The sequence below is a fragment of the Scyliorhinus canicula genome, chromosome 1 (genome assembly GCF_902713615.1).
Source record: "Scyliorhinus canicula chromosome 1, sScyCan1.1, whole genome shotgun sequence".
Classification (NCBI taxonomy): Eukaryota; Metazoa; Chordata; class Chondrichthyes; order Carcharhiniformes; family Scyliorhinidae; genus Scyliorhinus; species Scyliorhinus canicula.
Window position 1 is genome coordinate 268,295,372 of NC_052146.1, and position 26,879 is coordinate 268,322,250.

General features: G+C 45.2%; 1 protein-coding gene across 1 annotated transcript in view; it reads right to left on the minus strand.

The window, feature by feature from the left end:
• Window positions 1-26,879, minus strand: part of LOC119974222 (thyroid adenoma-associated protein homolog) — a 570,459-nt gene that overhangs the window by 159,765 nt on the left and 383,815 nt on the right. The window contains 1 exon segment of the mRNA XM_038812984.1: window positions 21,558-21,643. Coding sequence (XP_038668912.1) covers window positions 21,558-21,643 — 86 coding nt within the window.

The window sequence follows — 26,879 nt, forward strand, 5'->3', positions numbered from 1 at the left end:
TTTTAAATTATTAACATTACACTTTTCATAATGCTTTGAAAGGCTAATTTTATATGTACTGGCTGCTCCAGCGCTCACCTACCAGTGTTAAAATTGGGGAAAAACCACCAAGGCCAGAAAAACTTAGGAATAATGCTGAATTCTGGAGTTCTTAGATAATCAAGAAGCACAAGTAACTTTTGCCCCAGTTCAGATATGACTGATAGCGCAGAATGATACCATAGAATTTCAGGCAGTTTCTTGTGCTCTACAGAGTTGCAAATGGTTCAATGAAGGAAATAAGTGATGATGAACCATATGTCCTTCAAGAGCCCAACACAGGTTCTTTCACATCTCGCAATAGATTTGTTTCTAGGAGGGACAACTGATGTGAAAATCAAAGCTTTGTTAGCATAATCTCTTAATACAATGTCTTTCAATTCATGCTGCATGATTAGTTGACAAGTGTATTCATCTTTGTGCAATGTTTTCCAAAGTTGAAAGTTTGCTGGCTTAGAAAGACATGAAAAGGTTTTGTGCGTTTGTTGTGGGAGTGTGTTTGTAGAAAAATATTGGCCTAGATTTTGCAGTCAGCAGCAAATGAAAGACATTGCTACAAAGACTTTCAATGGCCTATTGCACAGAAACCTAGTTATTTGAGAGCTAAAACAACTTTGTGCCCTACACATGAGATCTGGGACCTATGTAAACATGGCAAGTAACTATGTGTGTCTCCTTAACCATTTCAGATTAAGGAATCCTTACTGAAGCATGCAAAAACACGACAAGTGTAAATTAGAATATTTAGTTCAATGTCAAGTCATATATAGAAAACAAAATAATGAGAGGGAAATAAATATGGGATTTAAGAGAGAGAGACAGAAAGAAAAATTTAAAAAGTGAATTATAAGTTTTAGTTAACTCCAACATAATTCAAACCCGAAAGGATGGGACTCGCCATTTATAAAAGTTAATTTTCAGTGCTAGAGAGGTAACTTGGCAGTAATTGTAACTTAATATGACTTTTAAAAATCACTTACACTTGAATGTACAAGCCGTAACATTTTCTGCCTATTGAGTATCTAGAAGGCAAGGGCTGTAGCTTCACAGCATTCAATGTAAAGGTAAGGTAAAGTCGTCATAGTCCCAGATGACCACAGCCTGCTTTCCCCTTTGAGGGGCAGAGCTGACTGGTGGTGGTTTAACCTTAGGATCATCACACCTCAGCCAAGGGGCAAGGCTGAGAAGGCAGGGCCTTCATGAATAACCTCAGCTGGTACAGGAATTGAACTCACGCTGCTGGCCTCGCCCTGCATCACTCATAGAATAGAAGCTCTCATAGAATCCTCACAGTGTAGAAGGAGGCCATTCAGCCCATCAGGTCTACACTGTCCCTCTGAAGGAACAACGGCCCTGTCCCCCTAACCCCACCTAACCTTTTGGAGACTAAGGGGAAATTTAGTGTGGCCAATCCACCTAACCTGCACATCTTTGGACTGTGGGAGGAAACTGGGGCACCCGTAGGAAACCCACTCAGGCATGGGGAAAATGTGCAGACCCCACAAAGATAGTCATCCAAGGCTGGAATTGAACCTGGTGTTGTGAGGCAGCAGTGCTAACCACTGTGGCACCGTGCCGCAAACCAGCTGTCTGACCAACTGAGCTAAATCGGCCCTCCATCATTTCAATGATGAGCCGCCCATCAAGATAGTTGTTAACCTGCTTCTGGAGGAGCAGGGAAACTCAGGCAGCTGCTTTCTGAATTCTAGATTTGACGACAGATGTAAGTCACTGGGCATTTCAATCTGGTTTAATTTTCGCTTATAGTGAGTGCTGACAGCCTCACCATTATTTTCACCACAAAATCCAGACCATGGGCGGAATCGTCGAGAAAATCAGCAAAGTCAGATTTTGGGTGAGTGAAGTGGTGTTTTACCCACCGACAGCAGTGGGGGCTTTTTTTTTTTTTTTTTTTAAATTTAGATTACCCAATTATTTTTTCCAATTAAGGGGCAATTTAGCATGGCCAATCCACCTACTCTGCACATTTTTGGGTTGTGGGGGCGAAACCCACGCAGACACGGGGAGAATGTGCAAACTCCACACGGACAGTGATCCAGAGCCGGGATCGAACCTGGGACCTCAGCGCCGTGAGGCGGGTGTGCTAACCATGTGGGGGCTTTTTATGTAGTATTGTGCATTACTTTGTCTCAAAAATACAGAGGCATGAGTCTCACATCGGATCACTGACAGGAGAATTCTGATTCGCCCACCATGACCTCAGTGCTTCAATAATCCGGGTGCCATATTTAAAGGTCATCCTTGCACGCTCGCATGCTTTAAGTAAGAAGAACCACTGGGAAGTGATGGCTATCAAAGCCAAGAAACATGCTGCCTTGAAATTCAGCAACGTTTCCCTCGAGAGCCTGCTGGATGCTGTGGGAACCCATCATGATTTGCTTTACCCACACTCTGGGCAAAGAGCCTCATTCAAGGTGACCAATCCAGCATGGGAAGTGGTGACAGCACCAATGCACTCAAAAGAGGATCGCCATCCAGTATCACAAGAGAATGAATGATCTTCTCCGTTTTGCCAGGCTAAGTCACTCCTCTCATCACACACAATTCAAATATTCACACATCCACAGGGATGTCACTCAATGCCAGGTTAAGATTACCACCACCAACTCTTCCACACCACACCTTCATCTCCCCTGTGGATTATATCCTCATTTCATTCATGGCCACGCTCATTACCTACACACGCCAGGCATCCTTAACATCCGTCCTGGAACTCGCCCTGCTTGTATTCTCTCTATCTGTCTTCATACAGGACAACTGGCACACAAACAGAATGATGGAGGGATGCCTCGACTGAAGGTCCTCACAGGCTTTGAGGAAAGAGCAGCTCAGATGGCAGGCAACGATGTGGACTACTCGTGTGCTGATGGTGAAGTCGGCGACACTCATTCAAGTGAGGATCCAGCACCACACGTCCATCAGAAAACCATGCTCTGAGTGATATATCGTGTTTCTTAGGCTCCTGCCATGCACTAATGACCTATATCCTTTCTCTTGCAAGGACAGCCAGGAAGCAGCCAAGGAAGTTCACAAGCCAGATCCTCGACTCAAGCCCCAAGAACAGCACCAACGAGCAATCACAGACACCAAAATTGTTGATACATTGCAGCGCTCCCTACACTCGGTGGGACCAAGTTGTGCAGTTGCCTCGGGGGTCACAATCTGGTGAGTACATCACACTGTCTGATCCACAACAGGAGGCAGGAACATCCCAGGCCGGTTCCTGGGATGGCAGGACTGTCATATGAAGAAAGATTAAGTCGGTTAGCATTATATTCATTGGAGTTTATTAGAGTGATGGGGGATCTCATGAAACTTATAATATTCTAACAGGATTAGACAGGATAGATTCAGAAAGAATGTTCCTGATGGTGGAGGAGTCCAGAACTCGGGGTCATAGTTTGAGAATAAGAGGTAAACCTTTTAGGACTGAGGTGAGGATAAATTTCTTCACCAAGAGAGTGATGATTCTGTGGAATTCACGATCACAGAAACTAGTTTAAGCCAAAATATTGTGTGATTTCAAGAAGGAATTAGATAATCTCTTGGGACAAAAGGGATCAAGGGATTTGGGGGAAAAGGCCAGATCAGGGTATTGAACTTGATCACCCATGATCATAATGAATGGCGGCGCAGGCTCAAAATGCCGAATGACCTCCTCCTGCTTCTATTTTCGATGTATGTTTCTATGTTTCTCCTCAGGCAGCTCCTGCGGCACCCTACACAACCTGACACAGCAAGCGATGAGAGGTGCTGCATATATAACACTTTCTGTGGATCATATAGCAGGACTCCATCAGATAAGTCCAGGCAGCAGAATCCATTTTCAGCATTCCTATGCTTCGCTCCACCCAAGTGCGAGTTACAGCATGAATCTTGTTGTACCTTCTCTTTGCTGCACCATGTGGCCTCCACGTAGGTGTCATCAGACACATCCTCAGAGGGTAGCCCTTGTCCCTATGGAGCCAACCTTGCAACCTTCAAGAACCCTGAAAGCCATCAAAGATCTGAGAGTGGCTGAGAATGTAGGAGCTATTGACGCTTCCTGGGAATCGTGCAGAGACCTGCAGGTCGCGTTTAATATGGTAACATACCAATTGAACATTCAACGAGTGGAAGCCTTTGCAGTGCACAGAGCTGACTGCTTGATGCCACAGAGCTCCGAGTGCCATGTCTGCGTGGATCTACACAAATGCTAACACTCTTGCTTCCTGGCTTGCCTGATCGAAATGCACAATGTTCTGTTCCTTCCCAAAGATTACATCCGTCACCACCTGGACGCAGAGGCTTGCAAGATCCCCCAGAGCTCACCTATGGAAACCTGGGTGGAGCAACTGGCATAAAGATTGAGAACCGCAGTAACTTTCTGTGACACTTGCAGTGGGTGTCCTTCAAGTCCTTGTGGCGTCAAATCCTGCAGATGTGACTAACCAGTTTACTGGACATGCCCAGTCTTTCGCGACACTGGTTCTCGGCAGGAATGGCAAGCACCATCTATAGACTTTGGGTCTAATGAGGCATTTATCAGCGACGGCATTCTGGGCTTAATCCTCTGCATGTGGAGGAGGCCCTGTCACCCCTTACTAATGAGGGTTCTGCTCCGCCTTTGGAGAGGCAAGCGCCGCTATTGCATTCTTCTTCATTTTTCCTCCTGCCTATAAGTGATGAGGCAGACAACAAGATCACCAGGTTCTATCTTCCTGATGGGCTCCTCACTACAGAGAGCTTTGATGGTTAACATTTGTCTGCTAAGGACCACTCTTTGTTCATTCATCATCTGCAGCTGCAGCTCAAGGTCCACTGACATGCCAAACAGTCCTGGCCACAAGATGGATGCTCAGTCTTTAGTGTTCATGATGGTTGAGCAACATCCCACACCACATGATCGAATTGGAGATGGCTTAGGCCACTCGACTGCATCCTGAGCTTTCATCTCAGGCATTGTCCTAACCTGCACACCAAGTCCTTGTGCTCTGCTTGGACCATGACGGGTACTTGTCAATTGGCACTTTAACATACCATTATGGGATTCGGAGCACTATCCTTGGGCAGTGTGCCATGGCCACCTTTCAGTGGAGATATTCTAGTTTGCCCCCTTGCTCAATTGTACTGCCAAACCACCTAGGGTTACCATTACTGCTATATAGATAGTGAATAGTGTTAGAAAATTGCATGCATAAATGTTTAGTAGCAACAGACTTGAACTTGGTTATGATGCACATTGCAGATGAACAGTTTAAGTACATTTGTAAGAAAAATACAGCAGGTTCTGGAAATCTGAAAAGAACATAGAAAATGCTGGAAATATTTAGCATCTGTAGATAGAGAAACAGAATTAATAGGTCAGATTTTCCAGCCTCTCATAGGCATCATGGCAGACAGAATGGGAACATTTTGAGAACCGTTAAAAGTCAGCGGCTCTCCAAATTTTCTTGTCCCGCCTGCCTGGCGTGGACAGGCTGGAACATCCTGGCCAATATTTCAGGTCAATGACCTTTCATCAGAATTGAGGAAAGTTAGAAATTTAATAATATTAAGCAAGAGAAAATGGGGAGGGCGTGAAAAAGAACAAAAGGAAAAGTCAGTGATAAGGTAGAAGAGAGGAGAGATTAAATGACAAAAAGAATTTGCAATGCAGGGCCGAAGGGAGTGGTAATGGGAGTAAATAAACAAAGGATGTGTCTCCAGGAGGTGCAAATAGCAGAATGACGAATAGATGCCTTCCAAAAGCAAAAACAAGAGAAGAACGAGAATAAAATCTGCAAAAATAAAAGAAACATAATGGGGACAGAAGTTTCAGTCTGAAATTGTTGAGCTCAATGTTGAGTCCAGAAGTCTGTAATGTGCCGAATCAAAAGATGAGGCGCTGTTCCTTGAACTTAGATTCAGCTTCCTTGAAGCACATTTGAGGACAGAAAAGTCAGAGTGCCACACATTAGAATGTTAAAATGGTAGGCAACCAGAAATTCCGGGTTAGACTTGCAGATTGAAAGGGGGTGTTCTGCAAAGTGGTCACCCATTCTGGACTCGAAACGTTAGCTCTTTTCTCTCCCTACAGATGCTGCCAGACCTGCTGCGATTTTCCAGCATTTTCTCTTTGTTTTCAGATTCCAGCATCCACAGTAATTTGCTTTTACCCATTCTGTGTTTGGTTCCCCAGTTACATGGATTACATTACACTCGACAAACTCCCGCAGAACATCACTAGTCACTGCCCTCCCAGGCAAATGTTTAGTTGTTGTTGAAGAATTCATTTCTTTTCATTGTAAGGTAAAAGTTTAAATTAATTTGATTGTGATAGCTTTTACAAAGATTTAAGATGAAATCCACAACATTTTTAAGTCTATAGATATACATAATTACATAGAACAGTACAGCACAGAACAGGCCCTTAATTCAGAAATGATAGAAATTTGCTAATCCTTGCAATAGAGCTTCAAATTCTATTTCAGTTACAAGAATTCAAAGTTGGGAATCCAAATGTAAACATTCGCTAAATCCCTTGGCAACACAAAGGTGCAGCAAAGAAGCCTCTTTCAAACAAAATTATATAACCTAAGTGTGTTATGGTGGTTTGCCTTCAATGTTTATTCTTAAAGTTAACAATGTGTTCTTCAACTATTGATTCAAAGTTTACATTCATGATTGCTGAACTGGAAAAGAAGGTGAATGAGAAAGACTAGATCTGTATTCACGGTATCAATATTAGCAAGTACAGAAAAATATAAAAGACAAATGCAAATTCAGGTGAAATTTCAGGATGATGACAGAAATAGAAAAAAGGTACACAGTACAAAGAAAAAAAGCGTTGAAAGGCAGATTGAGAAAACAGAGAAAACTTCATATTCTAGTTAGAAAATAACAGATGGTTGAGTACAAGAAGTAAGGTTAAAAGGAAAAAGCAAGTAATTAAAAAAAAAAATCCATACAGAGGAACAATAAATGCTAAATTCTTTGTTGTTCAAAGTTGCCACACAGGGTAATAGTCTTGAATGCTAAAAGCATTTTGAGAGGATATCATTTCAATCCTAGACATGATAATGCACTCCAGAAAGGTTTGCTTGGTTGGAGATGCTTCCATTGGAACACATGCCCATCTCCTCCTTACCGGTGGACTGTGGCTGCAATATGTATGATCTGCAGGATATATTGCCGCAACTATCAAAAATTACTGTGGCAACACCTTTCTATCATGGGGACTTGAGCAACAAGCCAAACCAGAGCAGCAATGTCATGGGATCACCACCTTCCTCTTCAATTTACAAATCATCTTGACTTAGACATATGACACCATTCATCATCATTCCATCTCCTGAAATTTCCTACCTAACACATTCAGAGAAGCACCAACAGCGCAAGGGCTGCAGCAATTCAAAATGAAAGGCCATCACCGCCTTCGTGGGGCATGAGAGGTAGTCTATACCTATGCTATTGCCAACACTGTTCGCATCCTATGAAAAAGTGACAAAGATTCAACCGGCTAATTTTCAGTTTTGTTTTATTGGTAGATTTTCCTTATTCATTGCTCTGCGAGTGATATGAAATTTAATCAAACAGAAGTATTACAAAGCAGTCAGTGTGATGGAAAGCACTGCTCTACAATGAACTGACATGAGGCAAACAAATGAGTCTTCAACCCTATTTACCTTTGACTGTCCCTCCCTAACCTTTAAGAAAGCTTCTTGCCTTTTGCTCATAAAGACTACCTTTGATAAATATCCAAGTAAAATAAGCAAGCATTGAAGAATGCATGGTATAACCATAATAGGCAACACCGATTTGATGAAGCAAGTATTGTTTCAAAAATGAATGAATGGTAAGAGCTATAAAGATTTTGTTTTGGTCTGTGATGTGTTGGTTACTTTCAGCAGATGAGCAGAGATTAGGGGACAGATTTTTCTCTCTGCAGACAAGTGTTATGGCAGGCGGGAAAAGCAGCTTGCTCTCCACCAATTTCAAAAGTGTGTTTTTGTACCTAACTGTTCACCCCTCACCTCATAGAATTTACAGTGCAGAAGGAGGCCATTCGGCCCATCAAATCTGCACTGGCCCTTGGAAAGAGCACCCTACTTAAGCCCACGCCTCCATTCCATCCCTGTAACCCAGAAACCCCTCAGAACCTTTGGACACTAAGGGGCAATTTAGCATAGCCAATCCACCTAACCTGCACATCTTTGAACAGTGGGAGTAAACCGGAGCACCCGGAGGAAACCCTCGCATGCGCGGGGAGAAAGTGCAAACTCCACACAGACAGTCACCCGACGCCGGAATTGAACCAGGGACCCTGGAACTGTGAGCCAGCAGTGCTAATCACTGTGCCACCCTGCGCCCGGATATCAGCTGGAAACACGCCATTTAGCGCTTCAGCAGTTCCTCGCTCCATATTTGAACTGCACCAACACACAGGTCCTTCATCCTGCTGGATGCTGTTCAGCCGCGATTACCTTCTCTACCCTTAGGATGGCCGGCTGAGGTCCAACAAGGACACCAATGCAGCTTGGGTGGACATGTCTCTGGTAGTGAGTTCCCCCTCAGACATCCTGGGGCACAGCGATATGGTGCTGCAAACAGATGAATGATCTATCCATTTAGCCAAGGTAAGACAACCTTCTCATCCCTCTCAGCTCATGCTCTTACAAGATGATAGCCGACAGGGATCTCACACTTTATCAGCACAAGGGGACATCGCCACTCACTCTCCTACACATGCCCAAAAATCTCCATCTGGACTCATGTCCTGTGAAGTTCATGTCCTCATCCTGTACACAACTCCACTCAGCACTGACACAAGGCATGCATCCTTATTTTTATGCCCGGGCATACTTCCTGCTCCAACACTCTATCTGTTTTCATGTAGGATTTTGCTCTCCCACAGCAAGAGCAAGAGGTCCCAGACTGATGGCAGGATGCCAGAGACGTTTTTCTGTTGCTGGAGATGGATCTCCTCGAGACGCTTTGTTAGACTGAATCACTGCCATGATTCCATTGAGGACTGCAGTAGTGCTCTTGCAGACTCCCTTAGAGACTGGAATGCTGAAGAGATGCTTGAACAGGCAACACCTTCTGTTGTGTGATACCAGAACTATCTCCAGAAGTTGGTACCTCACCTCAGCAAGGACACATGCCCCAAGGCTACGTAGCCTTTCAAAGGATGAGGACATGGCAAACAGAATGCGTAAATACTCAATCTCAGAATGAAGAGGATAGTTTTGAAGACTGGCCATGCTGGTGGTGATGTGGGCCCTTCGTGGAAGCACTGGTCTGACAGGATAGGCATTGATAACCATCATCATCTTCCAGGAATACAGTGGCTATGAGCATCTCACATGTATGCCTGTATTGTCTGGTCCATGTATGGCTTCTTGCCCTGTACCTTCGAGTTCTTTGACCTCATCACTCTCACCCCTCTCAATATCCTCCTCATCAGGAGCTCCCCATCTTTGCATCTGGCATGGATTCCCCCACGTTGTAGTGCCATGTGCGCAGACCACAACAAACCACGATAATCCGTGATTTGCTTTGTGGAACTGTCGAGGCATTGGCATTGCATCTTCAAAATGCCAATGGCCTGCTCGTCAGGGACGGAATTGGAAAATACCTGCCGGCTACTGATACAATTGGTTTCCGCTTACAACTATCCTGTGGTTCCTGCTGACATTGGTCTCATGGACTGCAGCTTAAAAAAAATGATTGAATGGTTACAGCACAGAAAGATCCATTCAGCCCATTGTGTTGGCTCTCTGAAAGAACAATTCAACTAATCCCACACACCGCCTTTGTCTGCCTGATTTAAAAAAATCTTCAGGTGTTCAATTCCCTCTTTAAAAAAAATACATTTAGAGTACCCAATTCATTTTTTTTTCAATTGAGGGGCAATTTAGCACGGCCAATTCACCTACTCTGCACATCTTTTGGGTTGTGGGGGCGAAACCCACGCAAACACGGGGAGAATGTGCAAACTCCACACAGGCAGTGACCCAGAGCCGGGATCGAACCTGGGACCTCGGCGCCGTGAGGCAACAGGGCTAATCCACTGCGCCACCGTGCTGCCCCGTCCAATTCCCTCTAGATAATCATGATAAAAATTGCCTCCACAACTCTCTCAGGTAGTGCACGCCAGATCCTAACCATCTGCTGCCAAACAATATTTGTTCACATCATCGAATCATAGAATGTACAGTGCAGAAGAAGGCCATTCGGCCCATTGAGTCTGCACCGGCCCTTGGAAAGAGCACCCACTTAAGCCCACAACTCCACCCTATCCCTGTAACCCCACCTAACCTGTTTTGGACACTAAAGGAAATTCAGCATGGCCAATCCACCTAACCTGCACATCTTTGGACTGTGGGAGGAAACAGGAGCACCTGGAGGAAACCCACGCAGACACGGGGAGAACATGCAGACTCCGCACAGACAGTGACCCAAGCTGGGAATCGAACCTGGGAACCTGGAGCTGTGAAGCAACAGTACTAACTACAGTGCCGCCCATGTCATCATTGGTTCTCTTGCTCAGCACCTTAAATCTGTGTTTACTGAATCACAACCTGTCAGCTGAAGGGAACAATTTTTATCTATGCTGGAGCAGGCTTTACTGCTAATGGTGGATTCAAGGAATTCTCCAAAATTGTGGAAACTGCTTGGACTTATTCACTTGAAATTACTACTGAGTGAAAGGGAATCCGGGAATCCCCTCCAAGCTGGAAGTAACTGGGGACTGCTTGCTATTAGGACTGCAATTCCACGGAGAATAAAGAATATTCCTCTCTGCAGTTTAAAGTATAAGCTTCCGAAAAAGAAAATAGTGTTTAGTCAATAATTTATCTCATCATTTGCTGCAGTAAAAGTTTTAAAATGTGAAATCGTGTCATGTCATTCTTTCAGTTATCAACTGGAAGCTCAAATCTCTTTTTAGAAGTTATAGATTTCTATGGAGATTGTAAGTCACCCTCCCCAGCTTGTTAACAACCTTCTCAATGAGTTTAATGGGCAATTGATTGGAAGTGTGCAGGCTTCTGGCCTCACCCCTGCCTTGAAAACAGCAGCACATCCCAGAGGCATCAGGATACTGACACGCCATCTTGGAGCACTATTTTCAAAACCTGACCACACCCCCACAGGTGACTGAAAATCAAGCCCTTGATTTATTTTGGTAGCTTGGCTGAAACTTTGAGAAAAAAAGAGACAAATGTTCAGTATTTTCTTTTGATAATTTCTCTGGGTTAGTTCTACAAGCATCAGTGAACCATCTGGTAACTTACTTGAATGGAACTCAGTAACTTTCAAGGGCACTTGTTCAGAAGGACCCAGAGGTTAAAGATAAAAATGCAGATGGGATAGAAGCATAAAATGCTGAAAAATATATGGCATGTTCGGCAATATTTGTAAGGAAACTGCATTGCGGTCACTGCATCCAGAACGTGTACCTGAGCAAGACACCCTCCGTGTTCAAGGGAAGGCAAGCATCCAGCAGAGGGCAGTAGAGTGGAGCTGCTGATTGGCTGTTGCGGGGAAAATTTGCATCAGTGCATTGTGGTCACCGTATCTTGAAGGTGGTTTGTGGAGGAGCTGTTGTCAAGTGACAGTAAGAAAGAAGTTGAACCGTGACGTCACAGCCTGCAGTTAAGTGATTGGCTGGTGACTGGTAAGTAGTTTTCCTTTTACCTGAGGTGTTATTGTGTGGGGCGCAGTGGTTGCTGAGTGAGTGCCTGCTAAGAAGGGGAGTAAATTTTAAAAAAACTTACTGTTCGGAGTTTCCAGCTGAATCTGGTCAGAGTGAGGACAGAGTGACTGCTGGGTAAGTAGTAAACATTTAAATTGTTTGCGCAGGCCCATAACAGCTGATTGCTGTTTTTGTGTGGGGCGCAGTGGTTGCTGGTTAAGTGTTTTATTTTTATCTGCATTTAAGTTGGGCAGTTCCTAAACCTTGTAGTGTCCCCCACCCTTCCACCTCCTTTAACCTAAGGGGTAGAGTGAATAACAGGTAAGCTCTTCATTTCTTTTTCTTGTTTTATCTAGAGGGGATGGCAGGGAAAGCAGTGCAATGTTTCTCCTGCAGAATGTTTGAGGTGAGGGACGCCGTCAGTGTTCCTGCTGATTTCACCTGTGGGAAGTGCACCCATCTCCAGCTCCTCAGAAACCACGTTAGGGAACTGGAGCTGGATGAACTTCGGATCATTCGGGAGGCAGAGGTGGCCATATATAGTAGCTTCAGAGATGTGGTTACTCCGAAGAATCAAGATAGATGGGTGACGGTGAGAGGGGCTGGGAGGAAGCAGTCAGTGCAGGGATCCTCTGTGGTCGTTCCCCTCAGTAACAAGTATACCATTTTGGATACTGTTGAGGGGGACGACCTACCAGGGGTAAGCCACGGTGAACGGATCTCCAGCACCGAGTCCGTCCCTGTGGCTCAGAAGGGGAGGAGGGAGAGCAGGAGAGCAATAGTTATTGGGGACTCGATAGTTAGAGGGACAGATAGACGGTTCTGTGGCAGCGAACGAGACTCACGGATGGTATGTTGCCTCCCGGGTGCCAGGGTCCGTGGTGTCTCGGACCGTGTTTTCAGAATCCTTAAGGGAGAGGGGAAACAGTCACAAGTTGTGGTACACATCGGTACCAACGACATAGGTAAGAGAAGGGACGGGGATTTAAAACAGGAACTTAGGGAGCTAGGGTGGAAGCTGAGAGCCAGGCCAAACCATGTTGTCATCTCTGGTTTGTTGCCGGTGCCACGTGATAGTGAGGTGAGTAACAGGGAGAGAATGCAGATAAATATGTGGCTGCAGGGATGGTGTAGGAGGGAGGGTTTCAGGTACGTGGATAATTGGAGCACATTCTGGGGAAGGTGGGACCTGTACAGACAGGACTGTTTGCACCTGAACCAGAGGGGCACCAATATCCTGGGAGGCAAATTTGCTACGGCTCTTCGGGTGGGTGAGGGGGGTGGGGGGTTTAAACTAATTTGTCAGGGGGCTGGGAAAATGAGCTGTAGTCCAGAAGCCAGTGTTGAGAGTAGTGAGGTACTGAGGAGGGTATCAAGATCGCAGGAGTGTACCGGCAGACAGAAAGGTGGGTTGAAGTGTGTCTACTTCAATGCAAGGAGCATCCGGAATAAGGTAGGTGAACTTAAGAGTGTGGATTGGTACTTGGGATTACGATGTTGTGGCCATTACGGAGACATGGTTAGAACAGGGACAGGAATGGTTGTCGGAAGTTCCGGGGTTTAAATGTTTCAGTAAGAGTAGGGAAGGTAGTAAAAGAGGTGGAGGAGTAGCATTGTTAATCAAGGATAGTTTAATGACTGCAGAAAGGCAGTTCGAAGGCGATCTGCCTACTGAGGTAATATGGGCTGAAGTTAGAAATAGGAAAGGAGCGGTCACATTGTTAGGAGTTTTCTACAGGCCCCCAAATAGTAATAGAGATGTAGAGGAAGAAATTGAAAAAAGATTATGGATAGGTGTGGAGGTCTCAGGGTAGTTGTCATGGGTGACTTTAACTTTCCAAATATTGATTGGAACCTCTATAGATCGAACAGTTCGGATGGGGCAGTTTTTGTACAGTGTGTGCAGGAGGGTTTCCTGACACACTATGTGGATAGGCTGACAAGAGGGGGGGGGGGCACATTGGATTTGGTACTGGGTAATGTACCAGGCCAAGTGTTAGATTTGTTTGTGGGAGAGCACTTTGGAGATAGTGACCACAATTCGGTGTCTTTCACTATTGCAATGGAGAGGGATAGGGCCATACGGCAGGGCAAGCTTTATAATTGGGGAGGGGTAATTATGATGCGATTAGGCAAGAATTAGGGAGCATAAGATGGGAACAGAAACTGTCAGGGAAAGGCACAAATGAAAAGTGGAGCTTGTTCAAGGAACAAATACTGTGTGTCTTTGATAGGTATGTCCCTGTCAGGCAGGGGGGAAATGGCCGTGTGAGGGAACCATGGTTCACAAAAGAGGTTGAATGTCTTGTCAAGAGGAAAAAGGAAGAGTATGTAAGGATGAGAAAACAAGGTTCAGTTGGGTCGCTTGAGGGTTACAAGGTAGCAAGGAATGAGCTAAAAAAAAAGGGCTTAGGAGAGCTAGGAGGGGGCATGAGACGTCCTTGGTGGGTCGGATCAAGTAAAACCCCAAGGCTTTTTACTCTTATGTGAGAAATGTAAGAATGACCAGGGTGAAGGTAGGGCCGGTCAAGGACAGTAGTGGGAACTTGTACATGGAGTCAGAAGAAAAAGGAGGTGTTGAATGAATACTTTTCTTCAGTGTTCACCAAGGAGAGGGGCCATGTTTTTGAGGATGAGTGTGTGATCCAGGCGGGTAGGCTGGAGGAGGTAGATATTCTGAGGAAGGATGTATCAGCAATTTTGAAAAACCTGAGGGTCGACAAGTCCCCTGGGCCAGATGGGATATATTCAAGGATTCTTTGGGAGGCAAGCGATGAGATTGCAGAGCCTTTGGCTTTGATCTTTGGGTCCTCACTGTCCACGGGGATAGTGCCAGAGGACTGGAGAGTGGTGAATGTTGTTCCTCTGTTCAAGAAAGGGAATAGGAATGACCCTGGTAATTATGGGCCAGTTAGTCTTACTTCGGTGGTCGGTAAGTTAATGGGAAAGGTTCTGAAGGATAGGATTTATGACCATTTGGAAAGATGCAGCTTAATCAGGGATAGTCAACATGGATTCGTGAAGGGTAAGTCTTCCCTCACAAATTTGATTGAATTCTTTGAGGAGGTAACTAAGTGTGTGGATGAAGGTAGAGTAGTTGATGTTGTATACATGGATTTTAGTAAGGCGTTTGATAAGGTTCCCCATGGTCGGCTCATGAAGAAAGTAAGGAGGTGTGGGACAGAGGGAAATTTGGCCAATTGGATAAGTAACTGGCAATCACATAGAAGACAGAGGGTGGTGGTGGATGGAAAATTTTCAGACTGGAGACCAGGTACCAGCGGTGTACCACAGGGATCAGTGCTGGGTCCTCTGCTATTTGTGATTTTTATCAATGACTTGGAGGAGGGGGCTGAAGGGTGGGTCAGTAAATTTGTTGATGACACTAAGATTGCTGGAATAGTGGATGAGGTGGAGGGCTGTTGTAGGCTGCAAAGAGACATTGATAGGATGCAGAGCTGGGCCGGAAAATGGCAGATGGAGTTTAACCCTGATAAGTGCGAGGTGATTCATTTTGGTGGAAAAAATTTGAATGCGGATTACAGGGTCAACGGCAGGGTTCTGAGGAATGTGGAGGAACAGAGAGATCTTGGGGTTCATGTCCACAGATCTGAAGGTTGCCACTCAAGTGGATAGAGCCGTAAAGAAGGCTTATAGTGTGTTAGGGTTTATTAACAGGGGCTTGAGTTTAAGAGCCGCGGGGTTATGCTGCAACTATACATGACCCTGGTGAGACCACATTTAGAGTATTGTGTGCAGTTCTGGTCACCTCATTATAGGAAGGATGTGGAAGCATTGGAAAGGGTGCAAAGGAGATTTACCAGGATGTTGCCTGGTTTGCAGGATAGGTCTTATGAGGAAAGGTTGAGGGAGCTAGGGCTTTTCTCTTTGGAGTGGAGGAGGATGAGGGGCGACTTAATAGAGGTTTATATGATGATGAGGGGGATAGATAGAGTGGACGTTCAGAGACTATTTCCTCGGGTGGATGTAGCTGTTACAAGGGGACATAACTATAAGATTCAGGGTGGGAGATATAGGAGGGATGTCCGAGGTAGATTCTTTACTCAGAGAGTGGTTAGGGTGTGGAATGGACTGCCTGCTGTGATAGTCGAGTCGGACACTTTAGGAACTTTCAAGCGGTTATTGGATAGGCACATGGAGCACACCAGAATGACAGGGAGTGGAATACCTTGATCTTGGTTTCGGACAATGCTCGGCACAACATCGAGGGCCGAAGGGCTTGTTCTGTGCTATACTGTTCTATGTTCTATGAAACAAAAATGTTCTTCTTCACATGGAATAATGGTTTCGGGCCACAGCCAGTGGTGTGAGGAAAGCATAAACATTGGTTTCAGCAGCTATGGGTGCCTTGCAAAATAGCAGAGGAAGAATGGTGAATGAGTAATATTATTCAAGGGGGAACAGTCTCACAGGAAAACTAAGAGGCGGGTGAGCGGGGTGGGGAGAGTTGTGGTGGGAGGGGAGAGATGTGCTTGGTCATTGCCCATGATGTAGGTGGCAGAAATATGGGAACATGGGGCAGGATTCTCCGCCCCCCCCCCCCCCCCCCGCCTAATTCTCCGGTGCCGGTTTTTTGGCGGGGGTGGGGGTCGCGCTGCGCTGGTCGGGAGTAGTTGTTAGTGCCCCCCCCCCCCCCCCCCCCGGCGATTCTCCGGTCCCCGATGGGCCGAGCAGCCCGTCCGTTTTCAGCCAGTCACACCGGCTTGAATTACACAAGGTCTATACCGCCGGGACCTGGCTCTGAGGGCGGCCTGCAGAGTCCTCGGGAGGGGGGGGGGGGCACGGTGGCCTGGCCCGCGATCGGGGCCCACCGATCTGCGGGCAGGCCTGTGCCGTGGGGGCACTTTATCCCTCTGCGCCGGCCTGTGTAATGCTCTGCCATGGCCGGCACGGAGAAGAAACCCCCTGCGCATGCACAGGAATCACGCCAGCGGTTCTGGGAACATGCTGGTGCTCCTGCGCATGCAGCAACTCGCGCTGGCCGGCAGAGGCCCTTCAGCACCAGTTGGCGTGGCGTCAATCACTCCAGTGCTGGCCTAGCCCCCGAAGGTGCAGAGGATTCCGCACATTCTGGGCGGCCCGACGCCGGAGTGGTTCACACCACTCTTTGGCGCCGGTATGGCCCGCCCCACCGGATACCGGAGAATCCCGGCCATGGTCTTTGGAATGGGAGTGGCTGAAACAATTCAGAATAGTCCAGCTTTTTTGATTATGTACCTCTTTTCAAACCTACTAAAGAGCTTATGTACTTAGTAGTTTTTTTCTTGATGAAAGATCTACTATTGAATATTAATCTATCTTTACTCTTTACAGATGTAGAGCATATTTCGTACTTCCATTATTTTGGACCTATGCATTGGGAAAGTCTTAATGTCTGCTCTGATAAGGGGCTAAACTGGCACCTTCCCATCCTCACCTAAGCATATTTCCAGCTGGATGGAAATCAGGAGATAAACCAGGTAGACTTTTTCTACTGTCCTGCCCAGGGCTGTGGGGGTCAGTTGTGAAAGCTCTACTGCCACCCTAGCTGAGATCAGCTAACTCACATTAAAAGTGGGAATGAAATCTGCCGCATCCCTGTAAACCCACTACAAAATGAAAGGTGGCATTCTCATCAGTAGTTTTCAATGCCACTGTTTGGCAATACTTCTTTAGTTACTGACCATGGTTTTGATAAAATTACCCTTTTTTTTTAGTTTGAAAACCTGCCAAAGCATTCTTCTTGCTTCCATTTTCTCATGTGATGTTACTCTCAGTAGTTTTTGCCATGCACATCAACCCAAGGTTGGAATTCCAATTATTGCATTCGGGTCTCCAAAATACAGACAAGGAACCATCATACTTCTGTTTATGTGTAGCACTAATATTTCAACTGTTGCAATCAGAGAAAGAAAAATAAACCTTTGACCTTTTGAGGTTTTTTTTAAACAAACCCAGGTTAGGCAAAAAGGTTAATTTTAGTGGATGAATGCGACAGGAAAGACAAACAGAGAGGACAGTGATAAAGTCAAATAGTCAAATAAATGAATATCAGTAATGAATAATAGGTTGAAAGCCCACTCCCTCATAGTTTTGTAGAATATATCACACTCCACAGCACAACCATTGCCTGCAGCAGAAAAGGAATGGAAAACCACAGCTGCATGATTTCAAAGATTAGAATAACCAAATATTTAAGTTTTCCTGCAATACATAGTTATAAAAATAAATCAAAAAAGGCAGGCAATTAGGGTAAAATGTTTCAGTGACCTAGGTCTATCAGTACAGTTTGTATCCAACAGCACAGCTGCACTAACAAAATTCCTCTTGATTAGCCAAACAAGCAATGCATGAGGTCTCTCGATGACTTTCTATTACTCTGCCTTCAATTCAGTTGCAGGATAATTCAACAGTCTATATACACAATGCTATATATAAAGTACTTTGTGAAGGAAGCAGGTTTGTTTATCGTCTGCATCAAAACCTGGCAACTGCTCAGCTTTAAATTGAGTCATTTTACTTAACATCCTCACTGACAGCTTTTTGAAAGGGTAACTGCTCATTAAAAAAGTATAGTCTTGCAATAAAAAGCACCTTTTCTCAAAAAGTAAAGTCTGCACTTCAAAATTCAATTTTCCTTAGTTAGCCTTGAACATAAACATTTCAGGTATACACAACAGATTTTCCTTAATTAGATTTAGTTCAGAGGTGAATTAAGCTGAACTACAATACTGCCTGTCACCCATAAGTATTGATTTTTTTCCTTGGCTAACATAAAACTCAAAACTTCTTGTGTGAATTCTTTAAACATTTCCAAAGAACTTTTGGGATAATTGAATGATCCTATGTATCTAGCTCAAGGAGTTGCTTTGTCTCACTGATTTCATCAACTCAGCATAAATGCTCCAAGAGCTTAAAGTTCTAAAATAACATCAAGAACAACCAGACCTGCCCACAGAAACCAGCCCTTAGGATAAGACAAACATCGATCAGACCAAAAACATGCTGCAGAAGAGTAACATAAAGTTCCTACATAATTTTACAACCATGGCATATTGTTTAGTTACAATAATTTAGACTGTACAACTGTCAGTTTTAATACCATACAATTTCAGCAAAATTAATTACTGTATTGTTTGAAGTTATTGTACTACTGGATCATTGGGACAATTTTCTGCAGTGCCATTTTTATAATCCCCTCCCTTGTTATTTTCTCCATCAATGTTCTCTGACGAATACAGCAGGCAGATGAAATGCAATAAAGGTTTTCTTGGAACTTAAAGCGCAGGAAATCATACCCCACTTTCAAATATTTATTTCCTTTCCTTTTTAATATTTCTAATGTGTCCTCAGCCAAAGGCAATATATTCTACTGCAGGGGAATGGTCCTACCCCAACTCCTTCCCTCCAGGAGATGCTTATATGTCACTCTAGAATTGCTATTTACCTATGAGCTCATGAAACTCACTCAGCGTTGTCATTACAGCGTGATGGTAAATATGAAAAAAATAGTACAAAAAAACTGAACTGTATAAATACACAGTTGAATTATAGATTGCATTGTTGCCAATTTTTGTGCAAAGTTTCTAACAGTACAGAGAATGAGCATTTTGCACCGTTTAACAATGTAAAATTACAAAAGTTTCAGGTTGACAACTGATGGTGTGATGTTGACAAGAAATGAGGTGCTGAATTAAGAATATTGACAGCACTGGGCGAAATATAGCACGATTCTCTGCTACCATGCTCAGTATTTTAGTTACTTTTTGCTGCAGAACACTCATTACAATACAATAAAGGCTTTCTGGTGACATGGATTTTCCTTATACAAGTAAGGGATGATTAGGCAGATGTGAGAAAGTGAAAAGACGATAAGGCAATGATTAAAATGTAAGATCTTATTATTAATGCCCAATGTTAGGCAAAATTGAATGTAGCATTTCCTTCAATTAAATTAAAACATTGCAGCCGGTAACATGACTTTGGAATTTGTTTAAGATCCATCAAATCAAAGATTGATTAATGTTTATTAGAGGAGCCAAGGTCAGTAATTTTATGGCTAAAGCAAAACATCTGAGCAACACTTGAAAGAAAAGGACATTGTGGAGGTATGAGGGAGAGCAAAATAAAGCATGTTCAAAGTAAAAGTTTGGCTGATATAACTTGATCCATTTGGTCACTGATAAACTATCTGAAGCAAAGCAGACACTGTCAAGGCAAACGCGACTTTAAAGCAACCTCTACTCCAATACAGTTGTATTGATGTGTGTTGATTTTAGGTTTACCCTGGTACTCTAGCTCTTGTTTACAGTAATAGGTTTATAAAAATAATTCCATCTATTAAATGAGTCACTTAAATTTTAGAAAAACATCCAAGGACTTCACAAGGGTATGCAAAAAAACATGGATATTGAGCCTATGAAAGAAATATTAGAAAGGGTGAACAAAAGAATGAAGTGGACAAAAGAATGGGTTTAGGATTTGAACTGTATGACACAGTCACCAATGGTGGGGTAAGAAGAAATGTTCAAGGGGACAGAGGAAGAGGAACAGAGAGCATTGGGACAAGGGAGACAAACTGTAGCATTGAAGATTACAGAGAAAGATCATGGAGCAACTTTAACATATGGATGAGAATTTTAAATTGTAGGCTTCAGGGGACTGGAAGCCAAAGTAGGTGTGCAAGGACAGGGGAGAGAAGAAAGAGTGGCCTAGGGGAGTGGCTAGAAATTGGGTGCCTCAGTGAAAGGAGGTTGAAGGCCTGTTTTTTGGAGTTGGAAGAGGATGTGGGAGTTACATCACTTGGATTCAATAGTCCTTGTCTCCCTGTAGCTGACTCAGGAAACCAGTGTTTCCAGTGTTATATTTAAAATGGTGCATAAAAGTTCCGCATTTAGCTTCATTATAAATTTTTAATTCATACAATCATAGAATTTACAGTGCAGCAAGAGGCCATTCAGCCCATAGAGTCTGCACCGGCCTTTGGTAAGAGCACCCTACTTAAGCCCATAACCTATCCTATCCCCAAAACCCAGTATACTGACTTAACTAAGGGGCAATTTTAGCATGGCCAATCCACCTAACCTGCACATCTTTGGACTGTGGGAGGAAACCGGAGCACCCGCAGGAAACCTAGGTGGACGCGGAGAGAAAGTGCAAACTCCACACAGTCATCAGAGGCCGGAATTGAACCTGGGGCCCTGCAGCTGTGAGGCAGCAGTGCTAACCACTGTGTCATTCTCTTTTTGCCAACTCTTCTCTTGGTAACAACTTGATTGCTGACCCACCCCATTTTACCTCCATTATAATCAAAAGTGGGCGATAAAAGCAAATTACTGCAGATGCTGGAATCTGAAATAAAACAGAAAATACTGGACAATCTCAGCAGGTCTGACAGCATCTGTGGAGAAAGGGGCTAACGTTTCGAGTCTGGATAACTCTTTGTCAAAGTTAGGTGAGTTAGGCTTGAAATTCTGATTCTAACATTCCACTCAACCTAAACCCACGGGAATAAAATCTCACATCTCTTGCAGGCAGTCTCACATCACATAGGCACATCAGACATACAGTTCAGCTCAGTGTAAAGCTAAATTGTTAAGTACCTAAAGTATTTCATGGACATCTTGTGAACTTGTATTTGAATAAATTTGAAGAGAAGAAATACTCCCAGGACTCTAATGGCATCTACACCAACTTAAATTGAACACCTATATATGCCTTATGTTGATTTGTTAAAAAGCCTTAATTTGTAGAAAATCTGTACATGTCAGAACTTCTGTAATTAAGGAGTGAGTGAAAACACTGTGCATTGATGTAAAATTTGACTATAGAATCTTACCTATTGTTTTTGACTTATTCAAATAATAACAAAGGATATCGATGACATCAAGGAAAGTTGCTCTGGTCAGCAAACAAGGGTTCTGCCTAGAAAACAATAAATCAGAAACAATCAGTGCTGCAAGTCCATTACAGAAAAATATCAATTAGGTTCAAGAAAAGCAAGATATCGTGCAAGCACTGGGAAAATAACAAATGTAATTTATGAAATATTGGTGGAGGTGGTGGGGAGGGGGGAAAGCAAGTGACAACAATATTAATGGTAGAACGTTGAATTCTGTTTCAAAGAGATTGTTAAGTTTAAATAATTAAAATAGAAACATAGAAAATAGGAGGAGGCAATTCGCCTTGCGAGGCTGCTCCTTCATTCAGTATAATCATGGCTGAACATCCAACTCAATAGCTTAATCCCACTTTACCCCCCCCCCCCCATATGCTTTGATCCCCTTTGCCTTAAGTGCCAAATCTAACTACTTCTTGAAAACATGCAATATTTTGGTCTCAACCACTTCCTGTGGTAACGAATTCTGCAGGCCGTCCACTCTCTGGGTGAAGAAATTTCTCATCTCTGTTCTAAATATCCCGTATCCAGACTGTGACCCCTGCTGCTAGACACACCCACCATCAGGAACATCCTTCCTACATCTACCCTATCTATCTTCTGAACTTCAGCGAATACAATCCTAACCGATTCAATCTCTCCTCATACATCAGTCCCGCCATCTTCAGGATCAGTCTGGTAAACATTCGCTGCACTTCCTCTGGAGCAAGAACATCCCTCTGCAGATAAGGAGACCAAACGTGTACACAATATTCCAGGTGTGGCTTCACCAAGGCCCTTTATAATTGCAAGACGACCCTACACCTGTACTCGAATCCTCTCGCTATGAAGACCAACATACCATTTGCCTTCTTTATTGCCTGCTGTACCTGCATGCTTACCTTCAGTGACTGGCGTACGAGGCCTCTCCTAATTTATGGCCATTCGGACAATAGTCTGACTTCTCAATTTTGCTACCAAAGTGGATAACCTTGTGTAGTAATCCACGGGAGGCAGGAGTTCCGTCACCACACCAATATTTATTTACAATAACGATATTACAGGAGCAGCTACAAACAGTGCTGCTAGCAGTCCAGTCAACTTAAGACTGGCTCACAAAGCCTACACAGGTGCTTATATGGACCCCCTCAATGAGCTATCATTGAGGGAGCTCATACTCCAATTGGCCAAACAATAAAGCCAATTGGAGTTCATTACACCCCTCCACCCCCCAAGGTCTGAGGAATTCCTGCCAGCTGGCATTCCTCTGAGCTTCTTCCTGCTCCTCATGTCTGGGTATGTCACCTCTGTGTCGTCCGCCGGGTCGCACTCTGAGGTGGGCTGGGTGTACCTTATAGGTGCCCGTCTTTTCCTTGACGACCTCCTTGGAAGTTGTTCTTCCTCCTCCTTGGCGAGAGGGGTTGCGGCGGCCTCGTCGAACGTGTCCATCTCCGACTCTGACGACTGGATGACGGAGTCTGGAGAAATTGCTCGGGGCTGGGGTGTGGGTATCCTTTCCGTCTGGGCTATCCCAGCTTGAGGCGGTCCTGCTTCGCCTGCCTCCAGGTGTGGTTCCGCTGCCCTTATTTGGTCTAGGTGTTTCTTCAGCACCTTACCTCCTATCGAAACCTCGTAGGATATGGGCCCTGTTTGGGACTCTACCGTGCCTTTGACCCACGTTGGTCCATTCCCATAATTCTTGACCCAAACCAGTGCCCCCACCTGGATATGGCCCTGCTGCCGACTATTGTCATGCCCCCTGCGTTGGGCCTCCTGTTGTTTCTCCACTTTCCCCGTTAAATTTGGGAAAAGGAGACTCAGCCTCGTTCGCAGCCGCCTTCCCATTAAGAGTTCAGCTGGGGGTATGCCCGTTGTGGAATGCGGTGTGGTCTTGTAATCAAACAGCCAGCGGGAGAGCTTTGTGTCCATTGACTCTGCCGGCTGCTTCTTGAGTCCCGCTTTAAGTGTCTGGACCGCTCTCTCTGCCAGGCCGTTGGTCGCTGCATGGTAAGGGGCCGTTTTGATGTGACGGACTCCGTTTTCCTTCAGGAATTTTCCAAATTCCCCACTTGTGAATGCCGTTCCGTTGTCCGACATCAATACCTCCGGAAGTCCATGTGTGGCAAACGAGGTCCTGAGCTTTTCAATTGTCGATGCTGTGCTTGCCGCGTTTACCCGGTGGACGTCCAACCATTTGGAGTGGCCGTCCACTATCACCAAAAACATTGAGCCCATGAAAGGGCCGGCATGGTCAACATGCAGGCGGGTCCACGGTCTGCCTGGCCATTCCCACGGTTGCAATGGCGCCGCTGGTGGCACTCTTTGCCCCTGTTGGCACTCCTGGCACCGACGTACCAAGGCTGCTATGCCTGTGTCCAAACCTGGCCACCAAACGTAGCTTCGAGCTAGCATCTTCATTTTAGACACCCCTGGGTGTCCGTGATGTAACTCGGTTAAGATTGCCTGACGGCCCTGAGCTGGGACTATTACCCGGGCTCCCCATAATAGGATACCGTCTTCTACGGTTATTTGGTCCCTTTTGCTCCAGTATGGGTGCATCTGGGGCTCCACTGATCTTTCCAGTTCCCCTGTTAGCAGTAATTGCTTCATCTTGGCTAAAACTGGGTCTTTTTGCGTCCACAACCGAATATGTTGTTCGTCTACTGGTAGGGTGTCCAAAAAATCATTACTGTCTCCTCTATTTTTGGTATTTGTGGCGGAGTGTCCGGGAGGGGAAGTCTGCTCAAAGCATCTGCATTTGCTACTCGCGTTCCCGGTCTGTGCTCCAGAACATATCTATACGCCGCCAGTAGCAACGCCCAGCGTTGGATTCTAGCTGATGCAAACGGGTGTATTGACTTGTCTTCTTTTAATAACCCTAATAACAGCTTATGGTCCGTTACTATGGTGAATTTCCGCCCGTACAGATACTGGTGACATTTTTTTACTGCGAATATTACCGCCAGTCCTTCCTTCTCGATTTGGGCGTACTTGCTCTCAGCCATCGCCAAGGTCCTCAAAGCATAGGCTATTGGCCGTTCTTCCCCATTCCTTCCTCTATGGGCTAAGACGGCTCCTACCCCGTAGGGGGATGCATTGCAAGTGACCACCAACTCCTTCCTTGGATCATAATGCTCTAGGACATTTTCGGATGACAGCTGTTCCTTAATGTCCCTAAATGCTCGGTTTTGGCGGGCGGACCATTTCCATTCTTGCCCCTTTTTTAGTAGCTGGTGGAGGGGTTCTAGGATGGACGCCCTATTTTCAATAATTTTTCCATAATAGGTTACCAACCCTAGAAATGATCGTAACTCGTGGACCGTGGTGGGAGCTGGGGCTTTTTTTATTGCCCTTACTCTGTCTTCTAATGGGTGTAAGCCTGACTCGTTTACTTTATATCCCAGGTACGTCACTTGTGGGGCCAGAAAAACACATTTTTCCCTTTTTAGCCGTACGCCTGCCTTTGCGAAACGCCTGAGCACTTCCTCCAGGTTCCTTAAGTGTTCCCTGTTTGTCCTACCCGTGATTAAGACATCGTCCAAATAAATCGCCACCTGTGGTAGTCCCTGAAGAATATTTTCCATCGTACGCTGGAATATAGCGCAGGCTGATGACACTCCAAAAGGTAGCCTAGTATAACGAAAAAGGCCCTTCAGGGTGTTGATCGTAGCGAACTTCTGGGAGTCCTTGTCCAGTTTCAACTGCAGGTAGGCGTGGCTCATGTCCAGTTTCGTGAACAAAAGCCCACCTGCCAATTTGGCATATAGGTTGTCTATTTTCGGGATTGGCTATTTGTCCAGCAGTGCATATTTGTTTACCGTCGGTTTGAAATCTCCACAGAGACGTATCGAGCCGTCTGGCTTCAAAATTGGTACCACCGGCGCTGCCCATTCCGAGAACAGTACTGGTCTGATAATGCCGTCGCGCCGTAGCCTTTCTATTTCGTCATCTACTTTCTTCCTTAATGCAAAAGGTACCAGCCTGGCCTTACAAAATTTCAGAAGGGCTTCTGGGTCCACGTGCAAAGTTGCTTTGGCGCCTATGATTTCCCCCAAACCTTCCTGGAAGACCTCCGGGTATTTTTGGAGTACTCCACTGAACTGCCCGCTTCCACTCTGGAAAATTTTCATCGAATCTAATTTTAGGTCTTTCAGCCTGTTTCGTCCAATTAAGCTCGGTCCGGAGCCCTCTACTATTGTCAACGGTAATCTGAGCAATTGTTTCTCATATTCCACGGGTACATGAATCGTGCCTAGAACTTCCAGAGGTTCCCCCGTGTAGGTTTTAAGTTTCGTCGATGTTTTTGTTAGGGTTAGTGGATGGAGTCCATCTTTGATTTTTCTAAATGCTGCCACTCCCATTACTGATACGGCCGCACCCGTGTCTATTTCCATTATTGTTGGCCGCCCGTTCACACGTGGGGTAATCTTAATGGGTTCTGTTTTCTTTGTTGCAATATTATATAATTGTTCCCCTTCGGAGGAGGATGGGGCGTCTAGGTTGTGTACTTCCCTGTGTCCCCACCTGCTATTCCTCTTTTGCCACCTCCTTCTAGGGTTTCTGCCACTGTTACCCCACTCTGTCTGGTGCCAGAAACGGTCCTTCTCAGTTGGGGGAGCCTCAGCCGGTACTTCCCTCTGTCTCCAGTTAGTCCTGGCCAACGTGGGGGCAGTTCTGGGGTTTTCCCTTTCCCCTCTATTCCTCAGGCTTTTCCTGAGAGCGGCTATCTGGTAGCAGGACCCGTTGTGGTAGTCCCTCTCACAGGTATCTACCTCCATTGGCGTGCCCTGTAGTTCCTGCGCCCCGCTTGCTGCCTTTTCTAGGGACAGTGCAAGCTGTAACGCCTGCCTGCAGTCTAGCTCCGTTTCCGCCAACAGGCGTTTCTGTATTGTGAGGTCGTTTATACCACACACTAACCGGTCCCGAAGCATTTCATTTAGTGTCGGGCCGAACTCACATTTTTCCGCCAGCCTTCTCAGGTGGGTCAAGAAATTTGTGACTGACTTCCTGTCTTCCCGCTTCGCTGTGTAGAATCTGTACCTATGCAAAATGAGAGGTGGTTTTGGGTCGTAGTGCTCTTTCACCAATTCTGTTAATTCTTGGAAAGTTTTCGTGTCTGGCGCATCGGGATAAGTTAGACTACGTATAATGGCGAAAGCTGAGGGTCTGCACGCCGACAGCAGGATAAGCCGTCTCCTTTCGTCCGTCAGTATATCATTTGCCCGGAAGAAGTAACACATTCTCTCCACATACTGGGACCAGTCCTCAATAGCCGGGTCGAAT